Source organism: Micromys minutus (assembly GCF_963924665.1).
Source record: "Micromys minutus genome assembly, chromosome: 1".
Classification (NCBI taxonomy): domain Eukaryota; kingdom Metazoa; phylum Chordata; class Mammalia; order Rodentia; family Muridae; genus Micromys; species Micromys minutus.
The window spans coordinates 91615044-91629888 of record NC_137969.1 but is presented as its reverse complement, the minus strand read 5'-3'; the positions used below and the strand labels follow the sequence as shown (position 1 = coordinate 91629888).

Below are 14845 nucleotides of genomic sequence, written 5' to 3'. Positions count from 1 at the left end.
TGTGTGTGTGTGTGTGTGTGTGTGTAAGGAAGGGGTGTGCATATGGAGGCCAGAGAGCAATATCAGGTATTATTCCTCAGGAATCATCTACTTTGTTTTTGAGACCAGGTCTCTCACTGGGACTGGGGTTCACAGATTAGGCTAGGCTGGCCAGTTAGCAAGCATCAGGGATCTTCCTATCTCTTTCTCCCTAACACTGGGTATACAAGCTCTGTGCTACCACACCTGGCTTTTTACATGGTTTTAAGAATTAAACTCAGGGGCTGGAGAGATGGCTCAGTGGTTAAGAGCACTGACTGCCCTTCCAGAGGTCCTGAGCTCAATTCCCAACAATCACGTGGTGGCTCACAACCATCTACAATGAGATCTGATGCCCTCTTCTGGTGTGTCTGAAGATAGCTACAGTGTACTTACATATAATAAATAAATAAGTATTTAAAAAAAAAGAATTAAACTCAGGTCCTCATGCCTGCATGCAAATACTTTACTGACTTTTTTCTTCAAAGATTTATTTATTTATTATATGTAAGTATATTGTTGCTTTTCAGACACACCAGAAGAGGGCATCAGATCTCATTACATATGGTTGTGAGCCCATGTGTAGTTGTTGGGATTTGAACTCAGGACCTCTGGAAGAGCAATTAGTGCTCTTAAACACCGAGCCATCTCTCCAGACCCCTGCTGACTGTTTTAAAGTTGTCTTCTCCCTGGTTTAGCACCTATTTTGTGGGTGAAAACATCTTTTTCAGGGCTCATAAAGTTGATCCTGACATTTCTCCCCTTGGTTTTGTGTAGGAATAGCCTTTAAAATAATTCATCAGCTTCATTAATGCCCTTTTAGTCTTTAAGGTAAAGGATGACAGCTGTTTTGAAGGTTTTGTCTGCTGGGTTTGAGTACCTAAGTCTACCTGCCATCATCGATTGGCTGAGCAAGTGGTTAGGGGATTTAGTTCAGGTCTTTGTGTGCGAGGTTGTATATAGTTGTGCTGAGTTTGGATGGTACTTTGCAAGTTTTATCTTTTTTGTTGCTAATAACTATACATCTAGACAATATATTACAGTGCCTCTGTATTCCTATTTTGCTTTAGCTGTTTGTTCAGCCCTAAACTGTATAATATGTTGCTGAACAGATGTGTAATTCCTAACGCCTGTGCCTTATTCATTTGTTTGTTTTTTAATCTTAATTTTTTGTATTGAAAGAGGGAATCTAATTTGTAACCTAAGCTGATCTGAACTCACCACTTATGTAGTTTGGGCTGACATCAAACTCTCATTTTTAAGATTTAATTTATTAGTGTGTGTGTGTGTGTGTGTGTGTGTGTGTGTGTGTGTGTGTGTGTGTGCTCTTGAGCATGTGCAGGTATATGCAAATTATGGGTGTGGGGGTCACGTGTGCTGTGGTGTCCATCTTTCCGGAACAACTCTTTGTCTTTCTGTGGATTCTGGGAACTCAACTCAGGTCACAGGGCTTGTATGACAAGTATCTGTACCTCCTGAGTCATTTCACTAGCCCCAAATGCTTCTCTCTCTCTCTCTCTCTCTCTCTCTCTCTCCCCACCTCTCTCTTTCAAGACTGATATATTTCTATGTAGCCCTGGCTGTCAAACTCACTCTGTAGACCAGGCTGGCCTCAAACTCAGAGATCTGCCTGCATCTGCCTCCCAAGCGCTGGGACCCCCCCACCCCATTCTTATATTTAGTTGTTAGCATAGCGTCTTTGCTGTTAGGCAGGTGACTTTCTAACTTGGCAGCTGGCTAGTGATTTGGGAAAAGGTTGAATTTTCAAGGCTTCCACCTCTGCCCATGGGTCTGTGCAGTGTAGGGAACATGTTCAAAATTCAGCCTGTTCCCACATCAGCCTTGTCTTTTCTGTGTGTCATCCGTTCGTCATTCTTCAAGAGCATGGCTTGTGTTAGTCAGGGCTGCAGCTTCTCCAACCCTGCTAGAACTCTCTTCTAGAGCCTCTGTTAATCTGTTTCAGCATTTTCCCCAACAGAGACATGGCCTCAGTTTAATAGACATGTGGGTTCCCGTCACTTATTTCCTGTCCAGCTCGTTGCTTTTGCTGCTTGTTCTGCTAGTATTTGGTTTTGCCCTGGCACCAATCAGCATTATTTCTGGTTTCCGTGATAAATAGTGATAATGCTCGTTATCAATTTACTGTCCTCCTGCTACAAATTCATCCTTGTGTCATCTATAAAAACAAAGGTGGGACCTTTAGATAATTTCCTTTTGTCTATGACATAAGGATTTATCATGGACTTGTAATCACAGGAACTGCAGACACACATACCCACCTACACACTACAAACATACCATATACACATGCTACATATATACCACATACACATATACACCCATATACACACATACTACATATACTGCACACACACCACAGACACATACTCTATATACATACCACACACATATGCATACACTCAGACACATCCCCCACTATATACTAAACAGAAATCTGTTTGCATCTCCTCCTAAGTGGTGGGATTTAAGGCATACACCACCACTCCTGGAGGATAATTTCACTTACTTTCAAAGAAACAATAAAGACTGATTACAAATTACTTTAAAAAATTTTTATTACATTTTAATTTGTGCATTCATTGATGTTGGTTCATTCCACAGCACGTATGTGGAGGTCAGAGATCAGCTCTTGTAGGATTCAATCTCTCCTTCTATCATATGGGCCTGGGGATGGCAGACACCTTTCCCTGCTGAGCTATCTTGCTGGATCCTTCTCTCTCCTCTCCCCCCTCCCTCCCTCCCTCCCTCTCTCTCTCCCTCTCTCTCTCTCTCTTTCCCTCTCTCCCTCCCTCTCTTTCCCTCTCTCTCCCTCCCTCTCTCCCTCCCTCTCTCTCTCTCCCCCCCCTCTTCTCTTGATCTGGCTCACATAAAGAAACAAAGCAGAATGACTAAGGGACAGGCAGTGGACAAATGTCCTGAGTTCTGTTTGCTTAGACCTGCCATGCCTCAGACACTAGGTGTCAGCAGAACACCTTGCCTTTCTCTGATCTCTACTGTCAATAAGGACAGTATTTTATTATTTTTCTTTTAATTAAATGCATTTTTTGTTTGTTTTTCTGAGAATTTCATACGTGTGTTGTATTTACGTCATTTCACCTCCAACTTCTGTCTCCTCTTATCCCTCTTTTCAATTTACATATGTGTATTTTTTTACACACACACACACATTCATTTAGTGTTGCTTATATGTACAGGTGTGACCAGTTGGGATTAGATAGCCTATCAGGGGACTCATCCCTGGAGAAAACGGATTTCCCTTCCCTCCTAGAACTCTCTCAGCTGCTGAGACCCTGTGTTCTATCGTACAGGCTGGTTTTGAACTCGTGATCCTTCTGCCTTTCAGCATCACAGGCCACACTACCTGGAAAAGGGCTTATGCTTTCTGTTTTTAAGTATAAGAAGTTTCTCTTTCCCTTTAAAGACTCTTTTAGGACTTTATATGTATTCAGCTCACGATACTGACATCTGCTGAAAGTGAAAGGAAAGTTTTGGCTCCAAGTTCTTAGCACAAAGGAGATTTATTTACCCCAGAGGGACAGAGGGCAGGAGAGAAGAGACAAAGACAAGGATGAAGGGAGAAGAGGGGGAGAGGAGTAGGGGAGAGGGAGTAGTCCCAGGGTGACAGAGGACTGCTTCTGGATAAAGAAAAGGCAGACATGGCCCACTGGCAAATAGTGGTTTATAAAAGGTAAGGGGGGGGGACCCCATGTTAGGATGAGGTATTTAATTTTAATTAGACATGTTGATTAGGTGAGCCAAAGGGGGCTTTTGATTCCTGACTTTAATACTCTGATAGCTGGACACAGGTAGTCAGCCACAGGAGGAGGAAGTGGCCAAGTAAGGGAACAGACCTTGTTGGCTAGCTTTTGGAATGTAATTTAACATTTTTATTTAATTTTTTTAAAGCAAGGAGGAGGGAATCGGGGAGAAGGGCAAGTCCTGCCAGAGCCACATGCTCCATTGGGCTAGTGTCCCTTCAGAATGAAGAAAGATCTGGAACTCAATATTGGGCGAGACAAACTCTTCAAAGAGAATAGTCTTGTCTAATCCCAGCACTTGGGAGCCAAAGGCAGGTGGATCTCTCTGAGTTTGAGGCCAGCCTGGTCTACAGAGTGAGTTCCAGATCATCTAGAGTTATACTGTGTGGTCCCTGTCTCAAAACAAAAACCCAAACAAACAAATCGCTGTGTTAGTTTTGGGCATCAGTGTTACCATCTCCATAATTCAGAAAATCAGCCTATGGAAGCTACACTCAGCCTACAACCAAGGATAATCTTGAATTCCTGGGCTCTTGTCCTCAAACCCCTCTGTAGTCCAAACTTGGATTTTCCTTTTTTTCCTGAATAAAACCTATGAGTAGTGTACCATAGTTATTGCTGGCCTTGAACCCAAGGCAATCCTCCTGCCTTAGTCTCCCTAGTATTGGAATAGTAGGAGTGAGCCACCACCCCTGAAACACATTTCTACAAAAATAACACAAAGGCGCTAACTTCTCTGTATCCTTGCCTTCCTAGCATTTGTGTAGCCTCCTTTCCCCTCTTCTGACCTGATTTCTTCCCAGTTTTACTATGTTAGCACTGAACCTTGTCAAAACTGGCTTCATACTTGAGATTCTCTTTGCCTTGGCCTGCTGGGTACTAGAGTTATAGTCAGAATAACCATACCAGGTTTATCATCTACTTTCTTCACAGTTGTCATCCTAAATATCTCACTGTGGTATGTTTTCATTTTTTCTAAGTAGGGATGTTGGCTGTCATTTCATATACGTGCTCTTTGTACTGAACTATGTAGATGAGGATGATCCTGTCAAGTCTTGGGATGGCAGATGTGATTTAGCACAACCAGTGTATGTGGTACTGGGAATCGAACCAAAGGCTTTGTTCACTCTAGGCAAGCACCTCACCAAAGGCGCTTCATCCCCAGTGCTAGTAAGCTTTAAAAAAAAAAGTTACGTGGATTCATGACGTCCAGTGGAGACCAGAGGCACACATGATTCTCTCTCCATGTGATGGTTTGTATTCGCTTGGCCCAGAAAGTGGCACTATTAGGAGGTATGGACTTGCTGGAGTGGGTGTGTCACTGTGGGCGTGGGCTTAATACGTGGGCAACCCTAGTTGCCTGGAAGCCAGTATTCTGGCTTCAGATGAAGCATCCTTCAGATGAAGATGTAGAACTCTCAGTTCCTCCTGCACCATACCTGCCTGGATGCTGCCTTGATGATAATGGACTGAATCTCTGAACCCATAAGCCAGTCCCAGTTAAATGCTGTCCATGTAAGAGCAGCTTTGGTCATGGTGTCTGTTTACATCAGTAAAACCCTAAGATACTCCACACCTCAGCTCTGTGCTTGTCTCCAACACTGGCTTGTGTCAGTTACAAAGTGGCATACCTGCATCGAGGGGCAGACTAGGTGCCTGCCATTGGGTACTCCTGCGGGCTCCGCCTCTGGGCTCGTGGACACACCCTTTACTTGCGTAGTCCTGCCCCACTTTGCCGCACGCACCAGCGTTTCTTGTCACGTGGCGCTATGGCCTGATTTGAAGAGTTAGCTCACCAAAGGCAGCGGAAAGGTGCTGCCTAGAGGGGATGCAGATTCCTGACTGAGCTCAGCACAGGTCTTTCCGGTCACGTGCTTTATGGAGCCGCTGGAGACGCGTTATTGCTAGGCAACGCTTGCAGGCTCTGTTCCATGCTGGATCCCAACAGTGTAGGCTCTGGGCGCCGCGGGCCGACATGGACCAGTATTGCATTCTCGGTCGCATCGGGGAGGGCGCCCACGGCATCGTCTTCAAAGCCAAGCACGTAGAGGTAAGACCACGCCGCTTGTGCAGTGCGAGGGGTGCCCGCTGTGCTCCCTCTGGGGTCTTTCCGGGTTGAGATCAGCCAGTGCACGGGCCTCGGGTAGTGTCTTTGGGATACTTGGCCCGGTCCCATCTGTGGAGATCCGGCTTTTAGCGGCCGGACAGCGGGATCGCGTCCCCTAGCGGACGGTTCAGATTTTCCCGACTTAGGGGCGGATCTCTGTGGGTGTCACTCCTGGGGTGTTCTCTTCCTGCCCCTACCTTGCCAAAGGTCTTCTGGCTGTGTCTGCACTTTTTCCTGCACAGACTGGCGAGATCGTTGCCCTCAAGAAGGTGGCCCTGCGGCGGCTGGAGGATGGCATCCCTAACCAGGCCCTCAGGGAAATCAAGGCTCTGCAGGAGATCGAGGACAGTCAATATGTGAGTGGGGCTGGGCTCTGGTGGGCAGGCAGGGCTCGGGTGAACCAGAAGGGCGGCAGGTTCCAAGACAGCAGCTTCTCGACCACTTTTATTCATGTCCATTGCCCTCCACCCACCCATATACACTTTAAAGGAGTCCCTTCTAATCCCCAATCTGTTCCTGCCTGCCTACCCCTTATTTATGCCCCCAGGACCACTCTTCACCGAGCACTTCACCCTCCCATTCCCTCTCTCATTTTCACACTCACTGCCCTCACACCCCCTTTAACTATTCTGTGATTCCCCCCCGCCCCCGCGCCCCGTTCCTTCTTGTATTCCTGAGAACTTATGTGTAATAGAATCAGTAGAAGGTGACGAGGCCGCGCACCTGACATATATCTGTGTGCTACTGTATTGTGAAGTGTAGTGGTTTATGCCTCAGAATGTACTGTAGATGAGATACGTTTTCATTTCTCACCCTTTTATAATATGTGTACTATCTGAATGTAGGTGTGTTTTGATTTGTTCAATGATTATTTACAACAACAACAATAACAACAAAAAACCCTCAATAAGGTGGTTCTTGACTTTTTTTCTTTTCTTTTTTTTTTCTTTCTTTCTTTCTTTCTTTCTTTTTTTTTTTTTTTTTTTTTTTTTTTTGGTTGTTAAAAAATAAAAGGCTTTCCAGGCAGCTTGTGTGTGGGACAGGTAGTTCAAGATCCACAAGGATGCTGATGATTGTCAGGAGCACAGGGCAGACAGACATGTTCATCCCCTAAAAGATGTACTATTCAGCTGCACATTGTGGTTTACAGCTGTAATCCCAGCACTTAGGGAGTGGGGGGAAGGAGGATGCAGAGTATTAGGTCATCTTCTCCTACATAGTGAGTTCAAGTCCTTTCCTCCCCACCGCTTCCAAAAAGACACTTATTTCTTGTCCCTCTAGCCATCTCTGCTAGCCTTTGGCCCTTGTACTTTCTGCTTTCTCTGCTCAGACCTCCGCCACAGGCCCATCCCTGGCCAAACCCCTTCTAAATAAAGTATACACACTTCCTTTGCTCTCTCAAAGTCCAACCATCCTCTATCCCTATACCTTCCAGAGCCTAAACATATTTCCTTTATTCGTTGTGGGCCATTTATCCCATTTGCTAAACTCCTCAGAGTCCTTGCATCCTAGCTCACTGCTCTGTGCAGCCTGGGCCTTAAGACATCGGTAGCTATAACGTGTGATGTGCCTTCATTGTTCCAACACCAGGGGAGATGCCACTTCTGGTTCTGTCCCCAGGTTGCTGGGATGCTAGGAGGAGAGTAGGGGCCATCTTATCTCTGGATAGCAGAGCACTGTGAGCTCTGAGCTCCCTGCCTGTTACTGCCTGGCCTGGTCTTAGGTCAGAGCCTGGGTAACTGGTGCTGTTGGTTGTGGGGAGGGAGCCAAGGGGGTCTGGAGACCGGTCTAGACTTTAGAGGCTTATGGGATGTCTTCCCTCAGGTGGTACAGCTGAAGGCCGTGTTTCCACATGGTGCAGGCTTTGTGCTGGCTTTCGAGTTTATGCTGTCGGACCTGGCAGAGGTGGTGCGCCATGCCCAGAGGCCACTGGCCCCAGCACAGGTCAAGAGCTACCTGCAGATGCTGCTCAAAGGAGTTGCATTTTGTCATGCCAACAACATTGTACATCGGGTTAGTACCTTATGGTTTCTGTTGGGCTGGGGTGAGATCGTCTTGAAGAGGGTTCAGCCGGAGGGTCTTGAGGTAAGCAGCCAGAGGTATGGCTCTAAAGGAGATGGGGGCCTGGCTGCTTATATATCCCTGTCTAGGTACAGGGGGACTGATGCTTCTTTTTGTATGCACAGGACCTGAAGCCTGCCAACCTGCTCATTAGCGCCTCAGGCCAGCTCAAGATAGCTGACTTTGGCCTGGCCCGGGTCTTCTCTCCAGATGGTGGTCGCCTCTACACACATCAGGTGGCCACCAGGTAGTGGGGCTATATCCCTGCCAGTCCTCTCACTGGGGAAGAGATACTTCTGCACCTTCTGTCCAGGGTGGTGAGGCTGGGATGAACTTCTTATCCGACCAGCAATCCAGCTGTGATCTCAACCCTCCCCCCCACAGGTGGTACCGAGCTCCTGAGCTCCTGTATGGGGCTCGGCAGTATGACCAGGGCGTTGACCTATGGTGAGATACTTGGGGCAGATGAGGGTAATGTGGGCTGTGGGGATGTTCTCTCTGGTTAAAGTAGTCTGAGCAGCTTGGGATCTGTGTTCTTCATCCTGATGCTTTTGAGTTGGTGTGGGGAAAGTTAGGATATTAGTCTCAGGTGAGAGGCTTCTGGGAATGGGGGTAAAGTAGTTTGAAGTACAAGGCATGTAGTATGTTTGGCATCTGACTTGATATAATTGTGAGCTAAAGGGAAGCTTGGGTCCCTAAGTATTAGGGTTCAGCATTTTGGGAGACTAGGGGGGTAGTTTGTGGTATCCAGAGGTCTGAGATTTGGGTTCTATTTCATTTGTGTCCCGGCTCCAACTGAGTGGACATAATCCAGTAGGAGCTGGGTGTCCCAGACATGAGGCTCTAAGGGTCTTGGAGCTCTAGGAGATGTCTTTGGAGGAACAATACATGACTGCACTGGAAACCTCTGGACCCTGACCCTGGTGTGGGTAGCTTGATCACCCACATTCGACATCTCCAGTTGCTTAGATCTGTATCCACAGGGCTGTGGGCTGCATTATGGGAGAGCTGTTGAATGGGTCCCCACTCTTCCCGGGAGAAAACGACATTGAACAGCTGTGCTGTGTGCTTCGAATCCTGGGTACCCCGAGTCCTCAAGTCTGGCCGGTTAGTAGCAACTGTTGCTGGGGAGGGGCTAGGTTTGCTTCATTCCCCAGTAGGAAGTGACTTCTCCCTATGTAGGTGTCTTGGGCCCCACTCTCCCTTGACCAATGAAGACCAATGTCTTGGCCCGGCAAGAGGGACAGGTTTTATCTGGGGTAGCATCTCGGTAAGCTGGGCAAGGAACAGGCTTTAGAGAGCTGAAGTAGCTGAAGGAGAGCATGTGTGGGTGGTGACGGACTCTGGGCTGAATGAAGAACCGAACTCCTGACCCAGGTGGGGGATGGATCAGGCGTGGTGGGCGGGCTGCTCTCATTGCCTCTTTTTCTGCTCTGGGCGCAGGAGATCACAGAGCTGCCTGACTACAACAAGATCTCCTTCAAGGAGCAGGCACCAGTGCCCCTGGAGGAGGTGCTGCCTGATGCCTCTCCCCAGGCCTTGGACCTGCTCGGTCAGTTCCTCCTCTACCCTCCACGACAGCGTATTGCAGCCTCCCAGGTAGGGTCAAAGGTTATTGTTCCTAATACTCTGCTCTGAAGCTGTGGGACCCTGCCAAGTCAGTGACTCTTAGAACCCTTGGAGATGGGTTTCAGGAGGCTTCAGAAGAGTAGGAGTCAGTGTCCCCTGCCCTCTCTCTAGCTCCTCTCCCTTGTCACCGGTTCTTTCCTGTAGTTGCTGGTGTGTTGTCTCTTTCTCACCCTGACTGCTCTTGCTCTGTTCCTATTTCTCCTATGTTTGCTCTTCTCAAGCCCCAGGCTTTCCTTTGGGCTTGTGCTCCTGTGTCCCAGCTCTTCAAAGCCTGCAGCATCTCTCTAGTCTTCTTCAGCCTTTCTCCCCAGCTTTATTGTATGGTTTGTCCTGGGAGACGTTAACAAGTGTCTGTTCACTGCAGATAGGACACTGGTAACAAATCTGACCTGAGTTGAGCTCAGTTTCAGGTGCTTCCTGGGACTTGTGGGTTTCCAAGAAGCCTCTCGCCCAGAGGGAATGTTTCAATTGGCAGGAAATAGCTACACAACACGCTCTCTCTATTGCTGGTGACATACTGTGCATTTTGCCTCTTTCTCCAGTTTGTGTCCCCAACCCTTCCTCTGTGGCAAGACTTTTTTTTTTTTTAGCCTACTGCTGTGTTCCCAGCTGTTGGGACAGTGCTTCAGACATAGGCACATAGGCAAGGTTTGCTGAGTCAGTTGACGAATCCAATCCTGGGAACAAACAGTGACCAGATTTCTTCTACTACCCCTTATTTTCTACCCTCAGGCCCTTCTGCACCAGTATTTCTTCACAGCTCCTCTGCCGGCCCATCCGTCTGAGCTGCCAATTCCTCAGCGCCCAGGGGGACCTGCATCCAAGGCTCATCCAGGGCCCCCCCATGTCCATGACTTCCATGTGGACCGTCCTCTTGAGGAGTCACTGTTGAACCCAGAACTGATTCGGCCCTTCATCCCAGAGGGTTGAGATCCTGGTCCAGGCCTTCCTGCACCCCAGGTGCACCGGGACAGCTGTCCTTCTGATTTTATACACACCACACTTAGCGTACTTGAGAGCTGGGCTCCGGGAGGCAGAACCATGATGTTCGTTGCAGCAGAGAAAAAGATACACAGCCTACAGACATGGCCTCCAGAAACTGCTGGCTGTGTCCTTCTCCAGTGCTACCTCTTAGTGGTACCACCCAGCCTTAGAGATGATTCTCAGTCTCTGTCTCCCCTTCATGAATATTGCTACTATAGCACCACCCCGGGGGAAGCACAGAGAGTAAGCTGTCTTCATACTGGGGACACAGCTGGAAGTCAGACATGCTTTAGTTTTGGTTTCACTGGGTCAGGGTGTGAGATTCACATAAAAGCCCTGGGTGTTTCTGCCTGTATTTGCACCTTGTCTGTTGTTGTTAGGGGAAGGACAAGAGTGAGCTTTAGTTCACTGGGGTCAGGTACCCAGAAGGTGCCTCCAGTAAGGGCCATTAAGGTCCTGAGGCTTCCTTGCTATTTATGGGACTTGAGTGCTCATTTGGGAATGAGGGTCCAGAAGCTGAGGCCCCGGGATGGACAGTCCAGCTCCCAAAGCACACTTTGCACATCGGGTGGTCAGTGAGTTTGCACGTCGGGTGGTCACTGAGCCTGGGCTGCTGTGCAGATTCGAAGCAGACATTCCTGGAATTCATTCAGTAAGTAAATTCCAGTATGACTCAGCCAGCTCGTTTTTGTATTTCATAGGAATATATTAAGACAAATCTAAAACAGTGGTTTTACACTTCCCAAAGCAGCAACCCTTTAGTACAGTTCTTCATGTTGTGGTGACCCCTCCCCCGCCAACCATAAAATTAGTTTTGTCATAACTTCATAACTGTAATTTTGCTACTGCTACGAATCATAATGTAAACATCTTATATGTGACGTCAAGGGGGTGGAGACCCACAGGATGAGACCCACTGGTCTAGATCCCACAGTGTCGTGGAGCAAGAGGAGGGAGCGGAGAGATGAGGAAAGGACTTGTGTATTTAGACTTACTGCAGGGTAGTATAACACCTGAGACAGGATATTGTTTCAGGGATGGATTAGATAGGATCTTAACTATCCATTATTCAGATACATGACAAAATATGATAGCAGTTATGGCGTACACCTGTAGTCCCACACTCAGGGGTCTGAGACAGGAGGGTTCCAAAGAGTGGAAGGCCACGTTAGGCTACAGTGTAAAATCCTGTCTCAAAAAAAAGTATATGTGTGAATATATGTGTATATATGAATATGTATGTATATGTGCATTCATGTATATAATATACACACATTGGAGATACATTATATTTTTCAGATGTCTGTTGTAGGCCTAACATGTATTGGGTGTTTGTTCTGCGAGTCCTGGAGACGCAGAGGTGACTAGTGGGGCTGGCTGCTCCTGGCTTCAGTGCTTACAGGGAAGAGCACAGATGTCGTTTCAGGATTATGATTCCTCCATAGTCCGACCTCTGTTTATTCCTCTGGTCACATCTTTGCAGACTCTAAGGGTAGCTGAGCTCCATTAGTTACTTGTAGCTCTTATGTACGCACAGGTGGTAGTTTGTGTCTGGACTCCGTTTGGAAATAGTTAAAGGTACAGGCTGATAAAAAAGTAGCTCATTTGGTGATGTATAAACTGATGTCTTCAATGATCTCTGCAAAACCTTTTTTAAAAACTGATAACCAGGCACACAGGAAACAGTGAAAGGAACAGAAAACTTCTGTGGGTTTCCAGATGGTGGACTCACCAGAGACAGGGCAGCTGGGCAGCTGTCACACTTGGTACTTTGTAAAGTAAGTAAGGGGGAATAGAGTAGGCACTGTTGAAAACCATGTAATACATACAGCAAAGCACAAATACATAGCACACAGTAGGAGGTTTTACACCCCCACCTTCACCCCCAACCCTGGTTTGGCTTGTTCTTTTCAAGATGAGAAGATAAGGTTGGCTTTGAACTCCCTTGTGACTGAGATGACATATATATATGTATATATATATATATATATATATATATATATATATATATAAAGATTTATCTTTCTATTTATCTATTATATGATATTCTAGCTGTCTTCAGACACACCAGTAGAGGGCATCAGATCTTATTACAGATGGTTGTGAGCCACTGTGTGGTTGCTGGGATTTGAACTCAGGACCCCTAGAAGAGTAGTCAGTGCTCTTACCCTCTGAGCCATCTCTCCAGCCCGATCTTTCAAATGATCTTTCAAATGCTGGATCACAAGCCTGAATCACCACCCTCAGCTCACAGTAATAATTTAGATGCCAAGAGTAAATGTTCTAGCTGGAACAAAGGTGGCCACTTACATTAAAAAGGAGGTGAAACAGGTATCAAGAGTGGAATTATAAATACCAAACCTTTATACAAGCAACAGAATAAAAAGTGTAGCATAGTTTGATATCAAAGTAGACAGAGGCAGTTGCTGGGGATCATAAACTCTAACAACTTAAGTTTTTACACATATATGCGTACAATACAGATCCCCCCCCTTTGACACTGAGTCTTGTGTAGCTGAGACTAGCCTTAAACTCGCTCTATAGCTCAGGATGACCCTGCACTCATCCTTCTGCTACCCACCATGATGCCGAGATTGTAGGTGTGAGCTCCTGACTCTGGGTTCTGCAGTGCTGGGAGTGGCATGTTGGACGGTCACTCTGCGAGGGCCATATTCCCACCCTCTTTTCCGAGACTCGTCTCGATGTCTGGCCCATGCTTCTCAGCCCCTGGTATAGCTCGGTTTGCAGGGGGTTGCCACTGTAGCCAACTTCAGATTTTAAGATAGATATGAGTAGTAAGGGAGCTAAGAGTAGATAAATCCACTTTCAAGGTAGTTGGTTTAAAGCTGGGCATAGTATGGCTGCAGGTGGGGGCACACAGTCTTAATCCCAACATTTGAGATGCAGAGGCAGGCGGGCAGATCTCTGTGAGTTCAAGGCCTGTCTGGTCTGCATAGTGAGGTCCGGGCTAACCTGGGCTACATAGTGAGACCCCGTCAAAAAAATACGTATGCATGATAGAATTAATGGCAGATAAGTCACGAGGAGAAGGAAAGATTTGTATGTGCATGTGTGTGCAGATACACGTGTGCCTAAGCACATGTGCAAAGCTTCCATGAGTTGCTTTTCTATCAGGTGGGTCTCGGGGATTGAGTCCAGGTCATGAGGCTGAGTGACAAGTTACCTTTACCAGTAGAGTCATTTTGTCAGCCCTTTGTATAGGGTTTATGTAGATGCTTCACTTCCAGGAGGGACCTCAGAGTCCAGAGACATCCTGCAGGGTTCTGGAAGCAATTCCCTGTGGACACTGGTGGATGGCCGCATTTTATTGCAGTGCCAAAATACTCGGTGGATTTAATAAAATGGGGCTTAATGACATTTGCTTGTAGTACTGCCATTGGGATTGAGTTACAGTACCTCACAGGCTACTTTTTGTCTCCAGAAGCGAGTTGAATAGCTGAATTTGAGGAATTTGCAGAAATTACCCACCAAGTCCTTACCCAGCCCTGGGAAGTTTGTAACTAGTTTCTAGTTTACCAGGAGGCTTCATCGGGGTAAAAGATTTGCCTGTGACCTGGTTCCTGGTCTCCATTACTAACTTAGGCACTTCAGATGAGATTCCAAAGCCACCTGCTGTCTCCTGCCCAGACCTGGCCACACAAACACCTCCTTTCATTTCTGAATTGTTTCCTTCTAGAAGCCTGAGCTCCACCTCAATCACCCATCAGGTGCTTCCGGTCCATCCCGGACTGGGCTCCTGAGAGAACCTCAGTCCATCCTCAGCAGAAGGGAGGGAGGGAGGGAGGGAGAGAGAGAGAGAGAGAGAGAGAGAGAGAGAGAGAGAGAGAGAGAGAGAGAGAGAGAGAGAGAGAGGGAGGGAGGGAGGGAGGGAGAGAGACAGAGAAAGAGACAGAGAGAGAGACAGAGAGACACAGAGAGACAGAGACAGAGAGACAGAGACACACACAGAGAGAGAGAGACAGAGTCAGGGAGAGCATCTTTCTGTTGGGTTTGAAGGGTATGGAGGGCTGCAAGAGTGGCTGCCCTTCTGTGACAGGAGCAAGCCTGATGGTTTCAGGAGCAAATCAGACTTATGCAGAGGAGAATAAAACCAAAAAAAAAAAAAAAAAAAAAAAAAGGAGAAAGAAAGCACAGGTGATTTTGTGTTTATGGATGGCAGGAACTTTTCACAGTGGAGCAGGTTGCAGGGAGGAAAGAAGGAAGAGGAGGGAGAAGAACAGGGAGGGAGGGAACACTAGCTGACTCT

General features: G+C 47.1%; 1 protein-coding gene across 1 annotated transcript; it reads left to right on the top strand.

Moving 5' to 3' along the window:
• The first annotated feature begins 5623 nt into the window (after window positions 1-5623).
• Window positions 5624-11710, top strand: CDK20 (cyclin dependent kinase 20). Its single transcript, XM_080923492.1, has 8 exons — window positions 5624-5847; window positions 6147-6260; window positions 7729-7917; window positions 8091-8212; window positions 8350-8412; window positions 8949-9072; window positions 9409-9564; window positions 10327-11710. Exons 1-8 carry the CDS (start codon window positions 5773-5775, stop codon window positions 10522-10524), a joined length of 1041 nt encoding a protein of 346 aa, XP_080779618.1. The 5' UTR covers window positions 5624-5772; the 3' UTR covers window positions 10525-11710.
• Window positions 11711-14845: the final 3135 nt, after the last annotated feature.

Bases quoted from the DNA above. Each gene is read 5' to 3' on its own strand.
- CDK20 (XM_080923492.1), top strand. From the start codon at position 5,773: ATGGACCAGTATTGCATTCTCGGTCGCATCGGGGAGGGCGCCCACGGC. The intron at 6,261-7,728 runs GTGAGTGGGGCT...GTCTTCCCTCAG, and splicing joins AGATCGAGGACAGTCAATAT to GTGGTACAGCTGAAGGCCGT. The intron at 7,918-8,090 runs GTTAGTACCTTA...TTGTATGCACAG, and splicing joins CCAACAACATTGTACATCGG to GACCTGAAGCCTGCCAACCT.